Source organism: Triturus cristatus, chromosome 11 (genome assembly GCF_964204655.1).
Source record: "Triturus cristatus chromosome 11, aTriCri1.1, whole genome shotgun sequence".
NCBI lineage: Eukaryota > Metazoa > Chordata > Amphibia > Caudata > Salamandridae > Triturus > Triturus cristatus.
Window position 1 is genome coordinate 127,244,588 of NC_140594.1, and position 22,728 is coordinate 127,267,315.

Below are 22,728 nucleotides of genomic sequence, written 5' to 3' on the forward strand. Positions count from 1 at the left end.
TAGCTCCCCTGCTTAATTACTTAAGCGATTGCTGCACATTCAAATGGCAGCAGCAGATCTTCGCCAAGGGATTTTGCAACACTTCACTGGCTCCCAGTTACTAAGAGAATCATCTTAAAAGCTTTATGTATTAACTTCAGAGCGATGCACAAGATGGGCCCCTTATTTCCGCAAAGAAAATTCAATCACTACTCTCCATATAGAATCCTGCACTCCCTTAAGGCCTATCTTACTTTGTGTCCCTAAAAACAAGAAAGTTAGTACGGGGGCAGGGCCAGTCACAGCTGCACAAGACCTGAAGACTTCTCTCTTTCCACTTTAGTGGCTTTTTGGATGGAATCCTTCAGGATCTAGTTTGTTATTTAAGGTGCCAGGATGCCACTGTGGTTTCAGCGATGCTTTATAAATGACATTTTCATTTAATTTCCAAGCTTTTTGAATGATAGAATTATACAAGTTGAACTGGGCTCTAATCTCTGTTAAAAATAAAAGCTCAGAATGGCGTTCCACAGGTATCGGCCATATCCCTTGTCCTATTTAATCTTTAAATGCCTCTCCCTCCAAAACACAGTTGATCGAACAATTTGGGTTTACTGCACTAATGTATGCGGATAAGCCTACAAAATTGCATGTCCAAACTTCAAAGCCAGCTGAAAAAGTGGAGATGGACATTTTTATACCCCTGTATGTCAAACAGAATGGAGGGAAGCTTTTTATCCCTCTTCCCTGAATAAACAATCTACCAGTTCAACGGAAGACCAGGTTAAAGCTGGGACCAAGTCCTGCCTTTTCAAACAATGTAGCCTTAAACAGATTATACACCTTTACAATTTTTAACAGCATAAGCAGCTAATCAATGTTTTCATATCGACCAGACTGGAATAATATCATTCTATTTACTTAGCCCTACCCGACAATCTAACAAATTTGAAATGGTACAAAATATGACTGCCTGCCTGATCATCAGGAAGTAGGAGATTTCTCAGGGTCTGGTTAAACTCCACGGGCTACCAGTTAACCAGGGAATTAGGTTTGGTTTAAGAGTCTATAAGGAGACAAAAAAGCCCGTTTAAAAGATTTTCTTTCTATATTCCAAATCCATGTTTGCGCTCAGAAAAAGCTGCCTTGGAAATTATTCCCAGATAGATTCTGCCAAGTCACTTTGAGTGAAAGAGCCTTTTAAGAAGCAGAGGATGAATTATTGAACAGTCTCCCCTTCCACTTGCAAATTGATAATTCCCTCCTGAATCTTAGGAAGTTTCTAAAGACCTGGTTTCTTCTAAATATTCCGAGATGCAGCGTTTGTTAGAGGGAACGTAGATCTTCAGTGCCAAGATGCCATGGGGTGAACGTTCACGCTTTATAAGCCTTTCAAAGTCAAAATAAACTGTATAGTTTTGATCCTTATTGAGAGACTTACTTTAGCTTTCAAAACCTTTTACATGTTATCCATATGGCCCTTTGGTAGTCTGAGGAGAGGTGTTGCAGTGACCAGCATTGGACCATATACGACAACCAGGTGCTACAGATTTCTAGGGATAAAGAAAACACTAAGGGCGCATGACTGGAAAAAAATTATATTAAACAACCATGTTTTTATGCTGCCTCATGGAGAGTTCACTGCTCATGGAGACTGCTTTCTAAAAGGCAGTCATTACCTATGGGTTTGAACCCAACATGACAATTTCTGTTTTGGCTTTTGGAGGTAAGCAACCCGAGAACATCCATCTGTCTACCTGTATGCTGGCCTGCAGTTTCACACTGATGACTCTATAACTCAAAATAAAAGTGATCATCAGCATAGAATTGCAAGTCTATCCTATGGCTTAAATTACCCTGATGATATAGATGTCAAAAAAATATGATAAGGAGTGAATGACAAGGATAAACTTTAAGGGGCTGCATTTGATGAAAAACCACAGGTTGGCAGATGGTCACTAATGAACATCTCATATCACAGCTGATCACATCATCAACAGCACATTTACACCGCATCCTTACAAACAAAATAAAAAAAAGAAGAAAAAACAGGCAGGCAATGAACACACTCCAGCAAAAAGGGACAATATAATTTCTGTTTATTTTCTTTTAACAAACTGCTGACAACTTCAAGTTGCCAGACAGCATGAGTCATTAGAGAACATTCCCCTCAAGCAAATCACCCCCGGAAAATTAAAAGCCAGCTACAAGTACCCAAAAAAATTTAAAGTAACAAACCCCAACCTATTCCTTCCATAAAAAAAGGAACACATTTCATACACAAGAACATCAACCTCGTAAGAGCACACAACAGAGGAGCTGGATATCTTCACTTTCCCTAATTCATGAAAGGTTCACTTCCTGTGCTACAAAGGATTGTGGAGCTTTCATGAGTTCCTCTCCCTGTGATGGGGAAAACGTCCCTAGACATTTACTTGTGAAATATGCATCATACAAGTACCATAGCTTGCAGTTCTACAAAAGCTTCTCATTTCATCACTAATGCCCAATGGCTGGGGCTCAGTTTGGCCTGAAAGGGGCACACAGAAGGCTCAGCTTTCTTTGAAGAAAAGGATTCTACTCTTTGGGATGAAAAATACCCAGTGTCCCTACAGTTCATGTTCACCGGTACACATCTTCCGAAGTGTTTCCGCAGTCAGTAGGACCAGATTGACTATCTAGCTGCCGTTATTGTCAGTGCCATCAAACAGGTCTCCTCTGCCGTTTGTAAACACCGTCCATCCCTCAAGACAGGGCTTAACTGTGCATCGCTATTTAAATGGCAAGCTTTACCTTCAGACTGTAGAAATGGAGAAGGGGAATAAAGCGCTTGCGAAGGTTTCTTTCCTTCAAATAAAAGCACTTAAGTAAAAAAAACAATGTAGTAATTAAAAAGGCAACAAAGCCAATCTAGTCAACAAACACACAAAAAATCAAAACACAGACTTACCCCGCTCAAATTCCACATCTACCCCTTCCCCCAAATAAATAATATGCAGCAAAAGCACACATGGCAGGACCGAGTTAATAAAAATGTATCTGTAAATCGTGTCTGAAAACAGATTTCACTTTTTATTGGTGTGGGCCCTTTCTCAAACTGGCACTCTTTCAAGCACAAATCCACTTCCAGAATGAAGCTATTAGGCCACAAGGTAGCAGAGGGTAGACTGCCACTCCACTAAGAAGGGCTTGGAGACTTCTGAAGAGAAAAAAAGGCCAATGTACATACTAAAAATAAAAAACTTGTAAAAACAGCCCAAATGCTTGACACTTTTGTGCCCCTGGGATTCTGCCTGACCAGATTTCTTTCAGACTAGCAGTCTTTGGTGAATGAAGATCTTCCAGGAACCACAAGAGGATGCATATGGAAATGCCATGTTTAACATTCGACAAGCAAAGATAAAACTTATGAAACTGAAAAAGGCACGACTGTTAAGAGACCACAGATGGTTTCAGCTGAATGTGAATTGAGGTGCAGCAAACATGAATGAAAAACAATGGTTGTGTCCACATCATTAAAATCAAGACTTAGGATTCCCGCATTTCAACAGAACTTGAAAAAAATTAAACTCCGTCCTTCAACAAGTCATAATAAAAACCACAGCGTATTTAGCGTCTTCCTCATTCACAATACAATTAACGGCAGAGTTTGCAAATTGGATTAGCACCCATTTGGAGAACAGAGCGCATTGATGGATGCTGAATTTCTAACTCAATTACGCTCATCATTGTCTTGAGTCTAGATATTTTGAGAACGTTGGTTTAAATACCAGTAAGAGCAGCACACCACTTTACAAGGACTGGTACTTTTCAACAACTGAGAGACAAAAGTCCTTAAAGGAGAGCTCTAAAGTAGAATGTTTTACATTCATATTTAAATGAGAGGGATAGTACCAGTAAAGCCACACCACCTCCAATGGCATACAGAGCATTACTGAACTAACTGGCAGTTCCAGTCTACCTAACCAACTATCGACTCCACAACAAGTTAGTACCCATTCGATCAACCAGGTAGGGATGACCTTAAACAGATTACAAGGATAACTGTTAGCCAATCAGTAAGAGAGAAGGCTTCGAAATAGAAACAGCAGACATATAAACTAAGCATTTTTTTGCAAAAAAAAGGGGCACACGTAAGGGATTAATTGAAAGGAGGAGTAAAGGCAGAGGCTAGAGGAAGCAAAGACCTCGGGCATCTCAACCCATGATTTGGGAGACAAGTGAAAAACAGGGACTGGAAAGATGTGCGATCCAGACTGAAAGAAAAAAAAAAAGAAACTAATAATGGGGAACAAAGTAAAAATAAAAATTGGTGGGCAATCCATTCCCCACACAACACAAGGACAGCTTGATCACTTAATGGCCACATTTCAGTTAAAGAACACATTGGCCTGTTGTCACAAACAGCGTAGTCAATCTGCATAATCCATAGACGGTGATGATGAATTGATGAATGAAGGCGGACGGGGTGGTGGGATGAGGCTGAACACTATGGAAACATTACTTGACCGAAGGCTGACAACAGAGGTTGCTCCTAATTGTTCGGGTTTATGAAGATTGAGAGGACCTACCTATTCACGTCTAGAGGTACGTTTTTTATGCCTCGGTGAAAGTGTCACTTCCACTCATTCTCACTTGTTCGATAAAATCAACAGTTTTTACATTTATAGCGAAGCATGCCTAAAGGGTGCAACAGATTTAACCAAAAAGGCAAAGAAAAAAATAAGGAAGATCCCACTAGCACCACACATGCCTTCAGCACTGCAAAGGCACATAGTAATGTGTGGCTGGGGTTATTGTGGATGAAAGGCAACATTGCCTTCATAGGGTACTCAGTGTAAAGGCAACCCTGTGGGAAGGAAAGAGCCACCACAAAATCGATCACCACTGTTTCAGCAATCTATTTAAGGATTCGTAAACAAGGATTATGATATTCACATAATCTTCTGCAAGATCATGGTCACGAAAGGGAAGGCATTTATCCCCATTCTGAACAGGCTGAGCTCAACAATTCCAGCCCGAGAACTAGCCTCCCAGCAACGCGAAGACAAATTTATGGTTATACAAAGGCCCCTTTTACTCAGTACTCTACAAAGGCATTGTGAACAAAGATCATCATTGGGAGTGGCACAAAAATGCAATTAGAGTGGCTCCATTATTGGTGACAGCTGAAGAGAAACAAGCATTTGGCAGATTCCTGGAGGCACTGTGATAACCCCATCAACCAACACAGGAAAGGATAAACTACTCAACTAAACAAATACATCTGATATTGCGTCCAAAAAGAGACTAGCAAGAGGATCAACTCTGCAGCCTTTGATTCTCACCATTGCACTGTTCCCATGCAGCCCAAAAAGATGAAGGGGAAACTGGTGGAAGGTATTTTGACTGTAAGGAAAGTGAACATCTGGTATGGAAAAGATCATATCGGCACAAGCAGGCAGGGATCAGCAAAGGCTGGCTTCACAATTACTCAGCACATGCCCTTTCTTTAGCCCACTCCTATTACTAATATGCAGAAACAGCCGCCACCTCATGTCCAGATCAGAAACAACTTTTTGGGTAAGGGGTCGTCCAGGGAAGGATCAGTTGAGGGGGTAAGAGGATACATTTAAATAGTGGTCTTGCAGCACTGCTCATGCATGTCCCTCAGCCAAGTGGCCAGCCCCACACTGCCCAGGCAAAACTTTGTTTATTTTTAACGCTGATCAGTAACTACATGCGGAGATGAAGAAAAGTGGGTGTTAGGAACGGAAGCCAATAAAACTGGTGCCACCTTAAAAGTGATTTTCCTTTAACCTAACCTCAGAATCTATTACCGGCATAACAAACGTGATCAACCACCAAGACTCTGGGGAATGCAGCAATGATGATGACAAAGGTCAGCTTAAATGGATGAAGCAAGAGGGTTAGAGCTTACAGAGGGCAAACAAAGTCTAACATTTTCCTTTGGAAAGTACATTTTACCTAGTGGTATGTACAAGAATACCTTCCTGAAGTAAAAGGCCATTGACATTTGGCAAACAGAAATACTAAAGAGCACTATTTAACAAGCAACAGATGCCTAAGGAGTGTGCCTCTGTAGGATATTTGCATCACAAAAGAAGGTGAGGCCGTAAACAAGACAATTCACCATTTCCATCTGTATCAGATCTAAAAGCATCCAATCGCATGATCAAGCATGGAAGAATTTTTAGCTGCAGGACCAATGAACTCTCATCTGTAATTACTGGGATGATACGGAGGTCTGTATAACAAATTATGAAATTTATTTTGCGGTGTCTCGAGTGAAAATTCAACACAAGGACATTCCTCGCTTTCAAAAGTAACCAGAGATACCAATACGGGATAGTTTCTAAGGGAAAAGGTTTCATGCAAGAGAGTTTCTGCTTGAGTCAATTTCCTGCAGAACAAAGTTGTGCAAACACGAATAATCCTTTCAACAACTCTATGGTATGTGTCGCCAAGTCTGATAACCACTGTAGGGTCCAACTGAGAGGACCTGATCACAAATATTTGTGGCTAGTATTAATGCCCTTTAGGAACGATGTTTTTCAGACTTGCAAGTTCCCTCAGAGGCTACAATGGATTGTATACTTTGCTTGTTAAACACCCTCACTTGAAATCTGGCAGGCTTCAGCCATCTTGCATAAAATAAGTTATAGTCTGATTTGACAGAAAGAAACTGACTGGCACCTTAATTCCACAATGTGTTGAAGGTCATTTTAGAAGCTAAAACCTCAAAAGCAAAATTACATAGCTCTTGAAATACATTCCTGGCACCATTTAGGTGTCATGCTAAACCCACAAGGAGCCAAGTCCAGGGGGGCTGCAGGCATGGATAAAGAATCTTGAGCAATGCTCTTCTATTTGGAGATCTGTCTATTGTTGCCAAGAAACTGTGGAGCAGAGACGAATGGCCAGTTCAGGGTAATGGGAATTAGAAAACCAGTAGAAAAATAGTCCTAGAATATAGCAAACCAAGATGCCCTAGATGGAGAGTATGTGTGTGTTCAGTACCTAAATGCAAATCATTTGTCAATGGACTAGAAAGGCATCCTTCAAAAGCTTTAAGCTATGAGCCAAGAGGAAAAGTGAAAACATTTGCCATTACCTTTGTTGGGCAAGGAGTTGATTTTAGGCCAACAGTAAAAGGCAACGGTTGATGATGAGCTGCTTAGGCCTTTGGGAGAGGAAGACCTTTGTGGGTTACATGTATTATTTATGGGAAATATACAGAAATATTAACTGGGGGAAAAAAGACTGACACCGAAGCTTACCTCCTCTTGACATCGAGAGAGTATACTTGTAGACTTGTGAAATTAAATATCACTTCTTTAATCTTGAAAGTGGAGTGTTGCATGTCTACCTGCACATTTGTTTGCAATGTCTGGAGGATTGCAAAAGCAACTGGTGTTTGCTCTGTTAATAGTTCAGAGAACCGGCGTAGGTGCAAATGAATCAAGAGCATTCCAATCTTTTTCTGTACGTTTTTTCTAAATGAAGCATGATTTGTTGAAAGCTCTATGAAGACAACACGTGGAAAGCCAGTATTTACTGTGTGATATTATCAACATCCACTACAGACAATAGCTAAGATTTCTTCATGATACAGTGAAGAGTCCTATGGGACTAGAAATAATCTGAGTAAACAGTGCCAGAAGATGAAACAAAACAGACCCAAACACAGTACGCAGCGGAGTCTTTAAGCAGGAGGAAAGATGGTGCCGGAGTCTGAGATCATTGTGTATGCGATAAACAGTACTGGTCTTGAAAATCCTGTACCAAAGTTAGGTGCTGGAAGAAGATGAGTTTACAGAGTCTGCGGACAGATATCTAAATCCAAACAAATGTACTAGGGGTACATGCTCCCTTATACGATTAGGCTTTTTAACATCTAGCACAAGCTCTCAAATTTCTCAATCGGTAGTCTGAGGCTCAAGTTCAATACTGACTACACTGAAGCGGTGTTGAACATTCACAGCTGCAAGCAGGGAGTCCTGTGGCGCAGAAATGCTTGGAGCCCTTCACTCCGCTCTTTCAGGTCTTCCTTTAGGTGATTTAGCAAGATGAATGGGACTACAGTTTGGTTAAGGGAGTTATCAGTCCAAGAGTCAGCACTGACAGAAGAGATACTGGTACAGAGACTAAGCTCTATTCGTTCTATGATACTGAAGGAACGATCATGCAGAAAACAGAGGCATTAAGCACCATGAACATGGAGACAGCAGACCTAGGCCGATGGCTGGAGCATCAGCCTAGCTGGCCACCTGTAATATAGTCCTCATTTCAGATACGGCCAGAAGTACACACAGAATGGGCTATGGGTAATGATGCTATCCTATATCAGTGAATATAACAGAGGGACTTTATTTGAGATCCATGCAAAGACCAGGTGAAGCAGTACTTCACAGCATGCCTTTGTGAGAGGAATTAAAAAACGAAAAGGGAAGAAAGCAGTTTTGTTTTGTGCCAGGAACATGAGGATTCCTATGCACTGGGGCAGACCACAGGCATAGGAACCACACACAAAAATAGTAGCTCAGCAAAGCTGTTTTTAATTCTAAATAAGTCGAAGAAAGGCAGGTAACCGAAGTGGGCATACAGTCAATGCATAGGCAGTGTTAGGGGCCAGCCACATCAAGGGGTGCACATGTGCAGTACCAGACACAGTTTCTTGTCTTCAACTAGAAGCAGCAGGGCCTGGATCTAGAAAAAACAGGAGAGGGCTCAGCCCACACATCAGAAATGTACCATATGTGAGAGCACTGTAGAGCACACACGAAATTGCTTTAAAACAAAACCCATTATAAAATAAATCTAACATTTCTATGTTTACAGTATCAAAATAAGTACTTGTCCTTCAAACAAACAAATCAGAATCTGGGAACACCCGGTCTGCGACACCTAAGCAGACTGTTAAACAGGTGCATCTGTACAATTTCAGACCCCCCCCAGCAGAAAGAGTACAAACCGTTTACTAGAAAGGCTGATTTACTGTATTCGGAGAATCCTCTGCTGGTGCCCCTAATGTGCATGAATGTTGTTCCTTAAAAGTCACATATAGAGATCAAATGATGCTGCCAGACGTGGGTTTTCTGTAGGACCTAGAACATAGGAGATTACCATCACACCATTTCTCTATCACGCAAAGAAATCATTGCCTGCAACAAGTACCCTGTGTATGCTACTCCTTCCCATCCCTGCTCCACTGCACTGCTAGCACCTGCATCGCAGATCAAAATCCATTTGCTGCATGATGTCCTCAGCCTTGCACCAGCAGGGAAGGGTCTGCGTCCAGTGTGCCTGACAGAACTCTTCAGACTGAGGGGCTAAGAATGACCAAGAAAGACTCCTTTCTGCACCTCGTACCTGTATATACCCTTTCCATTGCCCAAGGGTTACTTTTCTCGTTCATAAATAACGAAAATATAAGGAATTCAAAACCAAATCCGATTGATTCTTCTTTCCACTTCCCTTGGGCTTCCCCTCAGGCTGATTGGCAGTGCTGGGAAGGCCATCCTCACAATCGACAGAGGCAGAAGAGTGTAGGTATGAAGACTCCAAAGGCCACCAGGATTGGAAACATGAGGCTGCTGTTGTCCGAAGCATAGGGATTTGGGGTGCGGGGGCCGGACTGCACCCGGTTCCTATTAACCTGCTTCTTTGAGCTGGAGCCATCCTCATATTCTTCTTCTTCTTCCTCCTCTTCCTTCTTTTCCAGGCCAGGGTGAGGTAGCAGCTTTGGTACCTCTGTAAAGTAACAGCAAAGATAAGGTAAAGCATACATCAAAAATACATTGTTCACAATGGTGAGGAAGCGGAAATTCATGGCAAAAGTGTTCTAAGACATGAAAAGCATTTGGGAAAGAAGCGGGGTCAGGATGAAATAACTGGGCAGAGAGAGGATGAACAACTGGACAGGGGGATATGGAGAGAGCAGCATAGGCGCAGGTAGTGGAGAATAACAGCAGAGTAATTAAAGTTGAGGGGAGGGGAATGAAGGGCAAGATACATAAAAAACAAAAAGGTAAAAACATAAGGGTGTCAAAGAGCACAGCACAAAAGGGTAAAAACATAAGGGGTCAAAAAGCACAGCAGTAGAGTCAGAAGAGCATCATGTGCAGCATATCAAGCAGGAGATAGATAAAAACGAATGCAGAAGCCGTTTAGCAGCAAACAGCAGAACCATGCCCAAATAATAAGATTCTCTTTTATTGGAGAGTTAATTTACATCGGGAGCGGTGGCAGTGTTTCATGTCAATACAATCAAATTATCCTGAACCTTGAGTTTTTCAGCCCCTACCAACACTCTAGATCCTTCTGTTTTAAGTTTTGAAGAGGTGAAATGATGATGCTTGAGTACCACACAATAACAGAACGATGATATGCACTTCAGCAAAGTAAGTTACTTCATGCTGTCATCTGCATGTTTGTTTTAAATAAAACCAGATTGGTCCGCATGTTTAAGCTTGAATTAACTAACAAGTTACTTACCTTCGGTAACACATTATCTAGTAAAGACTATTTAGCTGCAGTTCCTTATCTTTGAATTTCCCAGGCATCAGGCTGGATCCGAAAACTTTCGTTGAGCAATATCCCTTGCACGCGGCGTTTAGTGGCTCCATTTGGCTCCGCGTGACGTCGATGGCGCCGTCAGCGTCCGTTAGGACGTTGCAGTGCCAATATAGGCACCACCCAGGCGCGCGTACATCAGTACTTTTCACTTTTTCCGAGCCAGAAGCACAGAGCCACGAAGTAACTGACGTAGTTGTGTGCAAAACTAGGGCCCTAAAAGGGGGAAACAACCCTAGTCCTACAAAATCGGTCTCCAAAGCAGGGAGGAGTGGGTGGGACTGTAAGGAATCTGTAGCTAGATGGAGTCTCTACCAGATAATGCATTACCGAAGGTAAGTAACTTGTTCATCTGATGGAGACTTCTAGCTGCAGATTCCTTACCTTTGAATCAGATACCCGAGCCCTATGGTGGGTTGTGAACCCATATCCTAAACTAAAAGGTCTTTCAGGACTGAATGGGCAATATTCTCGTCCCAGCGCACCTGGCCATCAAGGCAGTAATGTTTTGCGAACGTGTGCAAGCAAGCCCATATTGCTGCCTGACAAATGTCTTGGACTGGGACACCCTGAGCCAAGGCTGTAGTCGCGGCTTTTCCCCTGGTGGAATGGGCCCTTAATCCTTCAGGGGGCTGCTTCTTTGCCAAGGCATAAGAAATCTTGATGCAGAGAACGCGCCAGCGAGAGATGGTCCTTTTCTGCACTGCCCTTACCTTCTTTGCTCTCACGTACCCCACATCTACCAGGAACTTTTTCGTGCGATCAAGGTAGAACGACAACACTCTTTTTGGGTCCAGCCGGTGGAAACGCTCCTCTTCCTTAGAGGGATGAGCGGGAGCAAAGAAGGTGGGCAAAGTGATGGTTTAAACCGGATGGAATGGGGTCACAACTTCAGGTAAAAAGGATGCCCTGTTGCGTAGCACCACCTGGTCCAGAAAGGACATAAGATAAGTAGGCGAGCAAGATAACACTTGCAACTCACTCACCCTCCGGGCAGATGTATTTGCCACTAATAAGGCGCTTTTGATGGTCAACAGCCAGAAGGGACAATTGTGCAAAGGCTAGAAGGGAGCACACACCAAGTAGGTAAGGACCAAATTAAGGTCCCATTGTGGCATAAAGGGCATGGGTGGAACTAAGTCAGCCTTTTTAGAAATCAATTTATAATAGGCGATTTGAAGAGAGAGGGCTGGTCTGGCAGCCGAAAAAAGCAGAAAGGTAACCTTTGAGAGTTCCCAAGGCAGAGCCCTGCTGGGGAGGGTTAGTATGAATAAGAGTACAGTAGAAAGAAGCAGAAAGAGAATCAATTGATCTTTCTGCACAGTCCAATACAAATTTCTGCCAACGGCAGGCGTACACAGTCTCAGTTGAGGGCAGCCTGGCTGCCAGAATAACGTTACAGACTTCAAGAGGAAGGTCAAATGCTATCAACTGTCGCCGCCCAATCTCCATGTTTGGAGGCGCAGAGTTGGCAGGTACGGGTGAAGAACACTTCTGTGCTGCTGCAACAGAAGATCATCTCGAAGGGGCAGCCTGGTCGGGGGGGGGGGGGGGGGGGGAGGGGGGCGGGGGGGGGGGGAAATCGATACTCATTCTCAGAAGCTCTGGATACCAGACTCTCCTCGCCCAGTTCGGAGCCATGAGAATGACTTGGGCCCGGTTGCGCCTGATCTTCAGAACCCTGGGCAGGAGTGGTAAGGGTGGAAAGGCGTACAACAGGCCTGAGCTCTGCTTGGAACAAAAAGCATTGAACAGCGATAGCCGCCTTGTAAACTCCAGCGCTCATACTGCTGATACTATGCATTCTCTTCCGAGGCGAACAAATCTAACCAAGGTTGTCCCCACTGCTAAAAGAGACCTTGCGCCACCTCTGACTAGAAGCTCCATTCGTGATCTGCTAGGCATTGACGGCTGAGTTTGTCCGCTCTGGCGTTCAGGGAACCTGCCAGGTGTTGAACCACAAGGGTTATCCCTGCTGTCCAGCCATGTTCAGAGACAAAGAGCCTCTCGACAAAGGGACAACAACCCCACCATGCCCTGTTTTTTGCAGTACCACATGGCGGTGGTGGTGTCCGTGAACACCTGCACTAGCTTCCCCTTGACAGAGGGTAGAAATGCTTTCAATGCCAACCGAATCGCTCTGAGCTCCAATAAATTATGTGAAGCCCTGTCTCTGCCAGAGACCAGTGTCCGCTGTTCTCCACCTCTCCCAGATGGCCGCCCCATCCCAGAAGTGACGTAACTGTCACAACTGTGATCTGGTTGGGGAAGGGAGAGAGGTCTGCCGTTGACCCAATCGTGGTTCGTTAACCACCACTGCAGATCTTTTGCAGTTCCTTCCGAGATCTGAACCACGCCAGTGAGATTTCCCCGATGCTGTGCCCATTGGAACTTCAAGTCCCACTGCAGAGCCGGCATATGCCATCTAGCGGGTCTTACCAACAGGATGCAGGAGGCCATGAGGCCCAACAGCCTCAGAGTCAGTCTCACCAAAATCCAAGATAGAGGCAGAAATATCGGAATCATAGCCTGAATATCCTGGACTCACGGCTCGGGTGATAAGCCTCAAACTGCACTGTGTCCAGAACAGCTTCAATGAAAGGGAGTGTGAGGAGTCAGGTGTGACTTTGGCACGTTTATAGAGAACCCCAGCGAAAGCAGAAGGTTTGCCGTAGTCTGAAGGTGGAAGACGACTGCCTGGGGGTGAGGACACCTTCAACAGCCAGTGGTCAAGGTAGGGGGAAGATTGACACTCCTAACCTGCGCAGAGGAGCTGCGACCACTGCCATTGCCTTGGTGAACACCGAGGAGCACTGGTAAGGCCAAAGGGGAGCACGGTAAACTGGCCTACCTTGAACCGTAGGTAACACCTGTGGCCCAGCAGGATGGAAATGTGAAACTAAGTGTCCTGCAGGTCCAAACAATACCTGAGCCAGAGTGAGCATTTTGAATTTCACTTTGAGGAAGAGATTGCTGGTCCAAACATCTAAAATGGGCCGTAGCCCCTTGTTCTTTTTCAGAATCAGACAGTAGCAGGAATAACAGCCACTGCCTACTTCTGAAATCGGGACCCCATTCTATAGCTCCCATGGCCAAGAGAGCCGCAACTTCCTCTTGGGGCACCTTTAAATGATCATTCGTCAGCCGTTCCTGATTTGGCAGAATAGGAAGAGGAAAAGAAAGAAAAGGTAGAGAATAGCCCTCCTAGACTATCTGCAAGACCCACTTGTCCGATGTTCTGGATCTCCAGTGGGGGGAGATGACGAATCATCCCACCAACTGGAGTCGCCTAGGAGTGCTTGTAAGCTGCAGCTGCTGGGGGCAGTGTAGTTGACGACTTCTGGCCTCCATTCCGAGCTTGGAATGCACCGCATCTACGTCCTCGCACGGCTTGGGCAGTCTGTGCGGGATGGTGGCTCAATAGGGCTGACGCGGCTGGTAACCACTTCCATTGCCGCGAGAGGAAGACTGGCCACGAGGGGGGTGGATCTGTGACTGGGGGTGGGGGGTACGTGTCTGAAAAGTTTTAGCGCTCCGTCCATCATCTCTTTGTGTTTGCTTTTTTCATTAGATAAGCAAACACCTGGGACAATAGGAAGTTAGCTTCTTAGGTTTCAAATATCTTCCTTCAAACCAAATCCGGCAAAACACATTCAGGTCCAGTATTGTCTTCTTGTGGTTAATACACCAACACTACAAGGGATCCAATAAGCAGAATTTCATTAAAACTAAGTCAAGGGTGCCTCTTTCTATTCTGGCCCTCCTAGGCAGGGTTAAAAACCATATCCTTTGATGAGCCACAGTGAATACCCTCCTATCTGCTGTCAACATGCATCAGCCTGTCTACCGCTGCTCTGGGACGCTGGCCTTCATCAGGACTCTGATACATATACTACACACTCATATCTCCTTGCCAATGTGTCAATAATACGTGGCCACTTCTGGTAACACAATCAAGGAATACCCTGTTCTCTACTACAACTTTCTAAAACCGGGCTAGGAGTGGGAGTGTCACCCTGTAGTCACATATTCATCAAGGGTCTGACACCACCCATATCATCTTCCCTTTTTGAGTGTGCTAGGTAAGCTTGCTCAACTAAGTCATCAGTCATATTCACAAGTATTTGGACTCCTCCAGTCTTGGAGAAGCATCCTGTCCCTGATAAGGGCTAGACAGTGTGTACTTCTGAGCCTAGTTTCTCTATTCAGGCCAGTTCTGGTATAACCGTAGATGGGCTATGCAGAGGTTCAGACTAAACTGTGCACCTGTTGATTTTGTGAAGGGAGATGATCACAACACAGGAAACACCTGAAGAGTGAATTTAACTCTGAACATGGGAATCTACTCTGAACAAAAAATAGGCTGTAGGCAACTCCCCGCCCCTAACAATCATGTATACTAGTTTTAGCAGTAGAACAGGGCAAGGCATACGTGCAGAATGGCTTATCTTAGAAGAACATAGCTGGCTTACACAACGTAACTGTCCTGTACAAATAAGTATATGGAAGCTAAAGAGACCCCGCAGCCCCCCCCCCCCCCACTATTCACCAAGCCCATAAAAAAGCATCCCCATTCCAAATTAAACATGTGCTTGCAATGATAAAGTCCACTGGAAGAACAATGCAGCTTACTCCAGAACACCATTACAAAGCAGGGTGGTGCTGATTTACCAAGTCTGCAGCAAACATTTGTTCCTATAGCAGGTACACAGAGTAATTATATAAATTACAGTGGTGAGTGCCTGGAGAGGTTTCACTTTCTTTGGAGTCAACAATAAGAATGTAAGTTGTCCATGCAAACATCACCGCTGTGACAAATTTAAGGTCAAGCTAAATGTGAGAATTCTTGCAGCAAATGTAAGAGTATGAGGTGAGAAATAAGTGGCCTGCTGCAAATATATGTATGAAACAAGGTGACGACTCAGTCTCTATTTTCACGCCGGGTGCTTGTTACGCTTCCTTCTCTGGCGTTTTGTAAAGAGGTGAAGCGCTAGAATATCGTGAATGCACGCAAATGCCGAAAGATAGAACCGAGTAATGAATGGTTTCGCTATGGTTGAATAGTGAATTAAAAGCCCACCGAGATATACAAGAATAACTTAAAGAAAAGACGACCAGTTGTTCCAAAAGATTCTATTTGGACAAGAGGTTGAAAACTATTTGTTCGGATGCCCTAGTCCTGAGGAGGCCGAAAAAGTTATTAGGCTGAAACGCGTCGACATTTGTTTTGAAGACACTCGTTGGATTTTGCTTTATGGATTGGAATGATTGTTGAAAGAGCACTCAAAATAATTAGGAGATTATAAACGATAAAATCTCGTAGTGACTCTGGATCAGTGATCTTCGATATATAGGAATGCTGTGTCAAAATAAGCCCAGAAGCATCCTGGTATAAACAAAGGGCGTTTGTTGATATGTATATGTTTAGTTGTTTAGCTATATGTAAGTATTGTAAATATTGTATTTGTTTATTGTATATATATGTTTAAAAACAAAAGAATTTCAGAAAAAGTGGGGTATAAAATAAATATACTTTCACCTACAAAAAAGTCAAGTTTTCTATATACACCTTTTGTTCTTATTGGAATCGCCGTTGACTTGGTCATAAAATAAAGCAACACAGTGTTTGTTGGAGAAAAAATATTACTCTAGAGAGGAGATAATTCATCTATCTCTTCACCTGAATTTATATGTTGGTATTAGCCCCTAGGCATTATCTTTTTCCACATATCGCAAATATATGTATCGCCACACTCCGAGACCCTTCACACGAGCTCTAAAAAGTGGTAAGACTGCAGATGACATTTGAAAGTCAAAAAGTAAGAAAAATGTTCCAGGCGCATTACCCCTGTGGTCACCTTTGGGTCATAGACAAGAAATTGCAATCAATGACAAAGCACAGAACAGGAAATGGGAGCAGAACATAACTTCCAAAATTAACTGGGACAAAACCCAATCTTTAGTTTAGCTTTTGAATAACTGCCCTACAAAGATCATAAAGAAAGATTTGATGTTGGGATTACGGGTTAAAAAGAAAGCTCGTTGATGGTGTATGGGGTCAGTCTGCATGACTGCTTCCAGTAAGGGGCCACTGGCCATAAAATATCAAACTTCCACTGGCGCTTTAGGTCTCTGAAGGCCAAACTCTCAAAGTGATTGAGAACTCAATGGGCTTAGAAACTGCCCTAACAAGGGGTGGCTCAGTCTCACCAAGTTTAATTGCATCTGATCAAAGTGGATTTTCTCTTGTTGACCAATATGTGCCACACTAGGCAACTGTTTGTACCAGATCATAATTTTCACTTTTGTATATGGCTTCTACCACCTTGTATCCTCTGCAGTTTTCTAATCACACAAAGCGTTTGAATTCTTTTCAAACCACTCTTCTGTGTGGTGTTTCCTTTTTCACACTTTGTTTATCCTATCGCATTTTAGAGCTCACACGTGGTACAGGTACTTGGAATAAAGAGCCCCATTTAAACATGAAACATTGGTTGAAGCATTTAGCAGTTGTAAGCCATCAGTAGGTGGTAGCTACTTTCACTGAGACTTTCTATTTTTTTCCAAAAGCATGTGCCATTAAGCTAAAATTATCCAACATTGAAAAAATCAATTGCATTCTACTACAGAATGTAGCACAATACTACAAATTTACATAAGTGCACCTCGCAGATACAAGAGGCAGCAATCCCCCTCAAACAAAAATAGATCACAATTTTAGGAAACAAATATGCCTCAATTACCAAGCTGAAAATTAAAATGTAGAAAAGAACATATACGCTCACAAACACCCTTCTAACCCACAAATCCTCCCCTCCCAGTCACAGAATAAACCTCAGCTCCAAACTTACCATCTGGCGTGCCTTTCATAAGGAGTATGGCACAGACTTTGGGATTATCATAGTATCCCTGAAAATAAGAAAAAGAAGAGGCAAGGGCATTAGTAAGTGGTGACAAGAAGTAGTCAGCATCTATATTCAACGTGGGGTTTTGCAACTGCAGTTTCAATGAGGCGTTACATCACTGGTCTGTACAGTGATGGCAAAAGCCGCAATTAATCATCACACATCCAATGCAACAGAAGAGCAACTACATACCAATAAACAGAAAGAACAGCTACAATGCAGTGGAACCCCTGACAAACATCTATTTTGTTCTCTACAAAATCAGTCTTTCACATGATGGTAAATTTGAACTGCACGTAGAGACCAGCCGTGTTTAGTTTTGTGTGTGTCTGGCTATGTCTGTTTATGCCTATGGCAGGATCGCGTGGCATCCCGATGTTATAATTACGCATGTGTCAGCTGTGAGTAGATGCAACACCATTACAGGGTCACCATGTGTTAAAGTACTCCGGTTCAAATGTGCTGCTTGATTATGCGGCACTGAAGTTTTAGGGAATTGCTTTTCAGAGCTTCACACCTGCTGCCTGCAAGGCTTCACAATGCAGGTATTTCAGGTTTCGTCTTGAGAATGGTATGTATTGTTGGGTGGGGGCTCAGTGGTGATGTTCTTCGAGGGCAAAGGAAGTGAGCTCTTAGACCACACATCGGAGGTGTGCCTGCGTCAGTCGGTTGGGGTTGGTTTGTGTGTTGGTGGGCAGATTAGTTCTTGTTTAGATTTGTTAAGTACTTTGCATGCCCGGACACTGAGAGTGGCAGTTACATTATCTCAACATCAATGGATCCTCTGCCATTGAAAGACAGGGTTGCAATGGCTATCTACAATTGTTTCACGGTATGTAGAGTTGGAATCCACTTTGGTTGGACAGGGTTCTATAAATCACCTAAACGGTGGGCATAACTACAAAGGGTGTCCACCACTTCACTCTGGGGTTTAGATTATTTGCTCCTATTTTGGCCTCTGCTGTTTGAATGGCTGTCACAGTGTGGGTGATGTCCTGGAAATTCAGGAAACTTAACGTGTATAAGAGTGGGATGTTTTCTCCTATGCTAGGCGGATTGGAACGGACGTCCTGATGCTGCAAGATACATTTGGGATCAGTGTATGCCGATCCAGCTGGGAGCCGGGCCCTCATATATTTTAATCTGTGTTCTTTACATACTCTAGAGGCTCTGCAATTTTAATACAGAGAGATATCCTTTCATCTAATATGTGACAGAGCAGAGGAAGAAGCCTGGCTAGTCTACCAATCTGTAAAATAAATGCCCAAAAAATGATGGCTATGGCCATAATATTGATCGTGCTGAGTATCTGGAAGTTGGTCAGTTGGTAACCCCATGTCTATCTTATACTGTTAAAGTGGTGGCGATTTTAATTCAATTTTAGAACGTGCAGTTGGCAGATTTGGTGTAGTTTCCCTACCTGTGGTCAAAGCTGCCTTTAAAAATATGTGCCATAAAGGGTTATTATGAGCTGGTGGATGCATAGCGCCACTGTAATCCTGGGACTTTACATTTTACTTCTATGTACAGGTTTGATCTAGGTGTGATCTTCCACATTCTGCATGAGGTATTTAGCGGGCAGTCACATTCTCTCCGATCACTCTCCAGATGAGGCTGAACTGACATTATACACTCTCTGTCAACTAGGCTATGAGGATTTCAAAGTGTAGTACTGATGTGCTGCTTTCAAACACCAACTGAGGCTAAAGCTGCAAACCTTTTTCAAAGGTATCAAGGACTCAGTTGGGAGTGCTGGTAAGCCTTCAAAGTATGAGCATGGGTATGTATCTCCATAGAGTCTGGGGTCCTTGAATCCATCAAGAGCAGCTTGTACTTAGTGGAGGGTACTTTGCACAGACTGGAGGACATCTATGCATCTACTAAGGATAAATCTATACTACAGAAAATTAGGAAGAGCCTGATAAAATTACGAGAGTCCTTCAATTGAGATTCAATTAATGCACGGAAAAGGTTGCAGGAATGCGAAGCTGAAAGGGAACGTCTAGTGTAGTTCTTGTCCTGGGTGTGCAAAAGCTGATCCCCTAAGAATTCAAGACTCAAGAATACGGTGTTAAAGATAGTTGCCAAATCGTTGACGTGTTTAAGCATTACGAGGAGGCTCTGAATAAATCTTGGTGGTCCCAAACCTTGATAGAAACAAAGCTATATAAAGATTAGGTTACATAAGCTTGCATTGACAGGGGCAACAGAGGCTATTGAAATAGCCACTCACAGCCGAGGAGAGCTAAGAGGACATTTAGGACTTCGACAACTGTACATTTCCATATTCTGATATCATCTGTCCTGAATTCTCTAAAGAATATTAAGATTTGTAATTGCCACATACGCTTTGAATGTCATTTCAGTGCTGCTACAGCCCTCTTGGAGATCAGTTAGACCAAAATGTTAGACTGTAGATTGCTTTCTATAGGTCTTCTTAGTACCTTCAGATCAAGTGGGGCTCGTTCCAGATACAGCCACGCAGAATAATTTGAGATGGCTCTTCTCCATTATTCATAATGGAGACTTGCAGCTTCCTCTATGTGGAGAAGGCAACTGACTCAAACCGAGTTGCCTTTTCGGTTTTAAATGCTTCATAGGATAGAGGTGGAGAAAATACTTCCTCTCCCTGGTTAGACTGCTTTACACTGCTAAGGTTTGCATACTTGGATTGCTCTCTGGAGACTACAGTCCAAGTAGGGGAATGAGGCAGGGATGTCTTTTATCTCCCTTACTTTGTAGTTCAACCTTTGGCCTGTCTTATATGGGATGTGCAATAATTAAGATCTTTGCACATAAAACACAGACTAACTGCGGACATTATTACAGTCTATGTTTAGCATCCCTGTATCAATTTATCTCCTATAATTTTAGGTGTTGGCATTTTTTGTTAATACGCTGGCCTGTGCATAAACTGGAACAAATCACAATTGAGATGGCTTACACCTGCTGCTCATTTCAGAGGTCACCTACATCAATAAAGTACTGGGAGTGACAGTAGCAGGGGATCTGACGGTTTTGTACAATGAAAACTATGACACAGTACTGACTGAGCCAGAGGCAAAGGTTACCAATTGGATACAGTGGTCTTCATCTACGATAAACTATTACAAAAGCAGTGTTGCTTTGGCAGCTATATATCTTGCAAAATGTCCCCGCTGTGGTCATTAAGAGGGTCTTCATGAGGACTTTGGCCGCTCTGATTTGAGAAGGGCAATCCAAGAGTAATCGTCCAGGAATACCCACTTCCTCGATTCTTTTCTGCCCATTGACACAGAGACCTTGTGCGACCTACTGTCAAAAGTCAGATCTGGCTTTTGACCACTGGACCACTGCCCACCTCATCTCCTAAAAGCAGCCTTCACCGCCTTCCTCCCCGGACCCTGTTCTCGCCCTCCTTAACAACTCCCTGTCCCAGGGCTGTGTCCCTAATGCCTTCAAGGAGGCTATAGTTGTCCCCCTCTTAAAGAAACCAGGGGCCGACCCCTAGACGCTGGCAAACTCCCGCCCCATCTCCTTGCTCCCATATCTGGCCAAGGTACTGGAAGCCCATGTCGCGAAATGCTTGTCCAATTTCATGGAACAGACGAATTTCCTTGACCCACGCCAAGCGTGTTTTTGCCCAGCCCACTCCATGGAAACTGTGTTACTGGCAGTACTGGACTCCCTACAAGAAAAGGCTGACAGAGGCACTCCCCAGGCCCTGGTGCTGTTAGATCTCTTGGCAGCATTTGACACGGTCAACCATGATATACTGGCAGACCGTGTCAGTGAGGCAGGCATCCAGGACCCAGCCCTTAGATGGATCAACTCCTTCCTGAAAGACCGCACTCCGGCAGTCCGTATTGACCAGTTCACAGCCCCCAAACTCAAAACCACATGCGGGGTCCCACAGGGTTCCTCGCTCTCCCTGCAGCTGTTCAACCTCTACCTTCTCCCACTGATCAGATCCTTGAAGGAAAGAAGAGTAGTCACTTCCAACTATGCCGACGACCTCCAACTAATGTTCACAATTGATAACTACCCCCAGTCAATATCTGACTTTCAGTCCACCATAAAATTCATTCGTCACTGGATGGACCACAACCACTTAAAACTAAACCCAGGCAAAACCGAACTGGTTCTGACAGGTTATGGCCACAATCAGTGGGGCCCACATTACTGGCCAAACGAATTAGAATTCCCCCCCCCCCCCCCCCCCCAGTCAGTGAAAAGCTTTGGGGTTACCATAGGCAACGACCTTTCCCTAAAATCTCTTGTAGGCTTGGTGATTTCCACCTGCTTCTTTCAGTTGCGAAAAATTCGAAAGATAAGCAGGCTACTGACCCAAGCAGCTCTGTTACAGGTCCTGATAGCCATGGTCCTATCACGTCTACACTACGCCAACGCAATATATCTTGGTCTACCACTTAGCCTTACAAAACGGTTACAGATGGTACAGAACCAAGCGGCTAGATTGTTATACAAACAGCCCAGGTGGCAACATGCTTCCCCCCCTTCTTAGGAAGCTGCACTGGCTCCCTATCCCCCAACGCTGCGCATTCAAAGTTGGCTGCCTGGTGTTTAAATCCCTGAATGGCTGGAGCCCTAAATTCATAGATAGCCCCATTTCTCCCTACACTCCTTCACGAAACCTCCGCTCGGCCCAGCTCCAACTCTTGACTGTCCCTACCTTCAAGCTGAAGCGCCAAGGGGGATGTAGGTTTGCAACTCTGGCCCCCCGTTTGTGGAACTCCATCCCCCTGGAAATCAGGTCAAGCACTGATCTACTGAGATACAGAAAATCTCTCAAAACATGGCTGTACATCCAAGCATACAAATGAACTGTCTCTGGGTTGGCACCCCCCTAGTTCTCAGCGTCATGAAACCAACCGTTGTATGAGCGCTTTATAAATCATTTTTAACATGACATAACAGTAAGATATGAATGTTTACTAGCCTGGGGAGTGGGAAAGGGAGGTGAAAGCGAGTGGGGTACAGTGGCACTGGATCTTGAAGGACATTATCCTGATGCACAGACATATTACTGGTGCCATACAGTTAAGAATATGCCACATGCTAGTAATAAAAGAGCGGTGGCTGACCCTCTAGCTTTGAATATGCTTCCGCTTAGTATGTACAGCACCCCATGCAGAGAGATTCAGACAATTAACACATTAGTAACATAGCTGAGGCGGGAAAGTCAATGTTTTTCCTTCCATTCCTCTTAGTAAAATCCAGGATTTAAAGGTAACTTCTGGAACCAAATTTACCAGTGACTTGGCAGGAC

General features: G+C 43.8%; 1 protein-coding gene across 2 annotated transcripts in view; it reads right to left on the reverse strand.

Moving 5' to 3' along the window:
* Window positions 1-2,061: 2,061 nt before the first annotated feature.
* The window catches only part of MLEC (malectin), a 107,630-nt gene continuing 86,963 nt past the window's right edge, over window positions 2,062-22,728 (reverse strand). For both annotated transcript variants that reach the window (XM_085634310.1, XM_085634311.1), the window contains 2 exons: window positions 17,406-17,463; window positions 2,062-9,732 (listed from right to left, as the gene is read on the reverse strand). In XM_085634310.1, coding sequence (XP_085490436.1) covers window positions 9,503-9,732; window positions 17,406-17,463 — 288 coding nt within the window. In that variant the 3' untranslated portion in view covers window positions 2,062-9,502. The remainder of the gene's footprint in view (window positions 9,733-17,405; window positions 17,464-22,728) is intronic.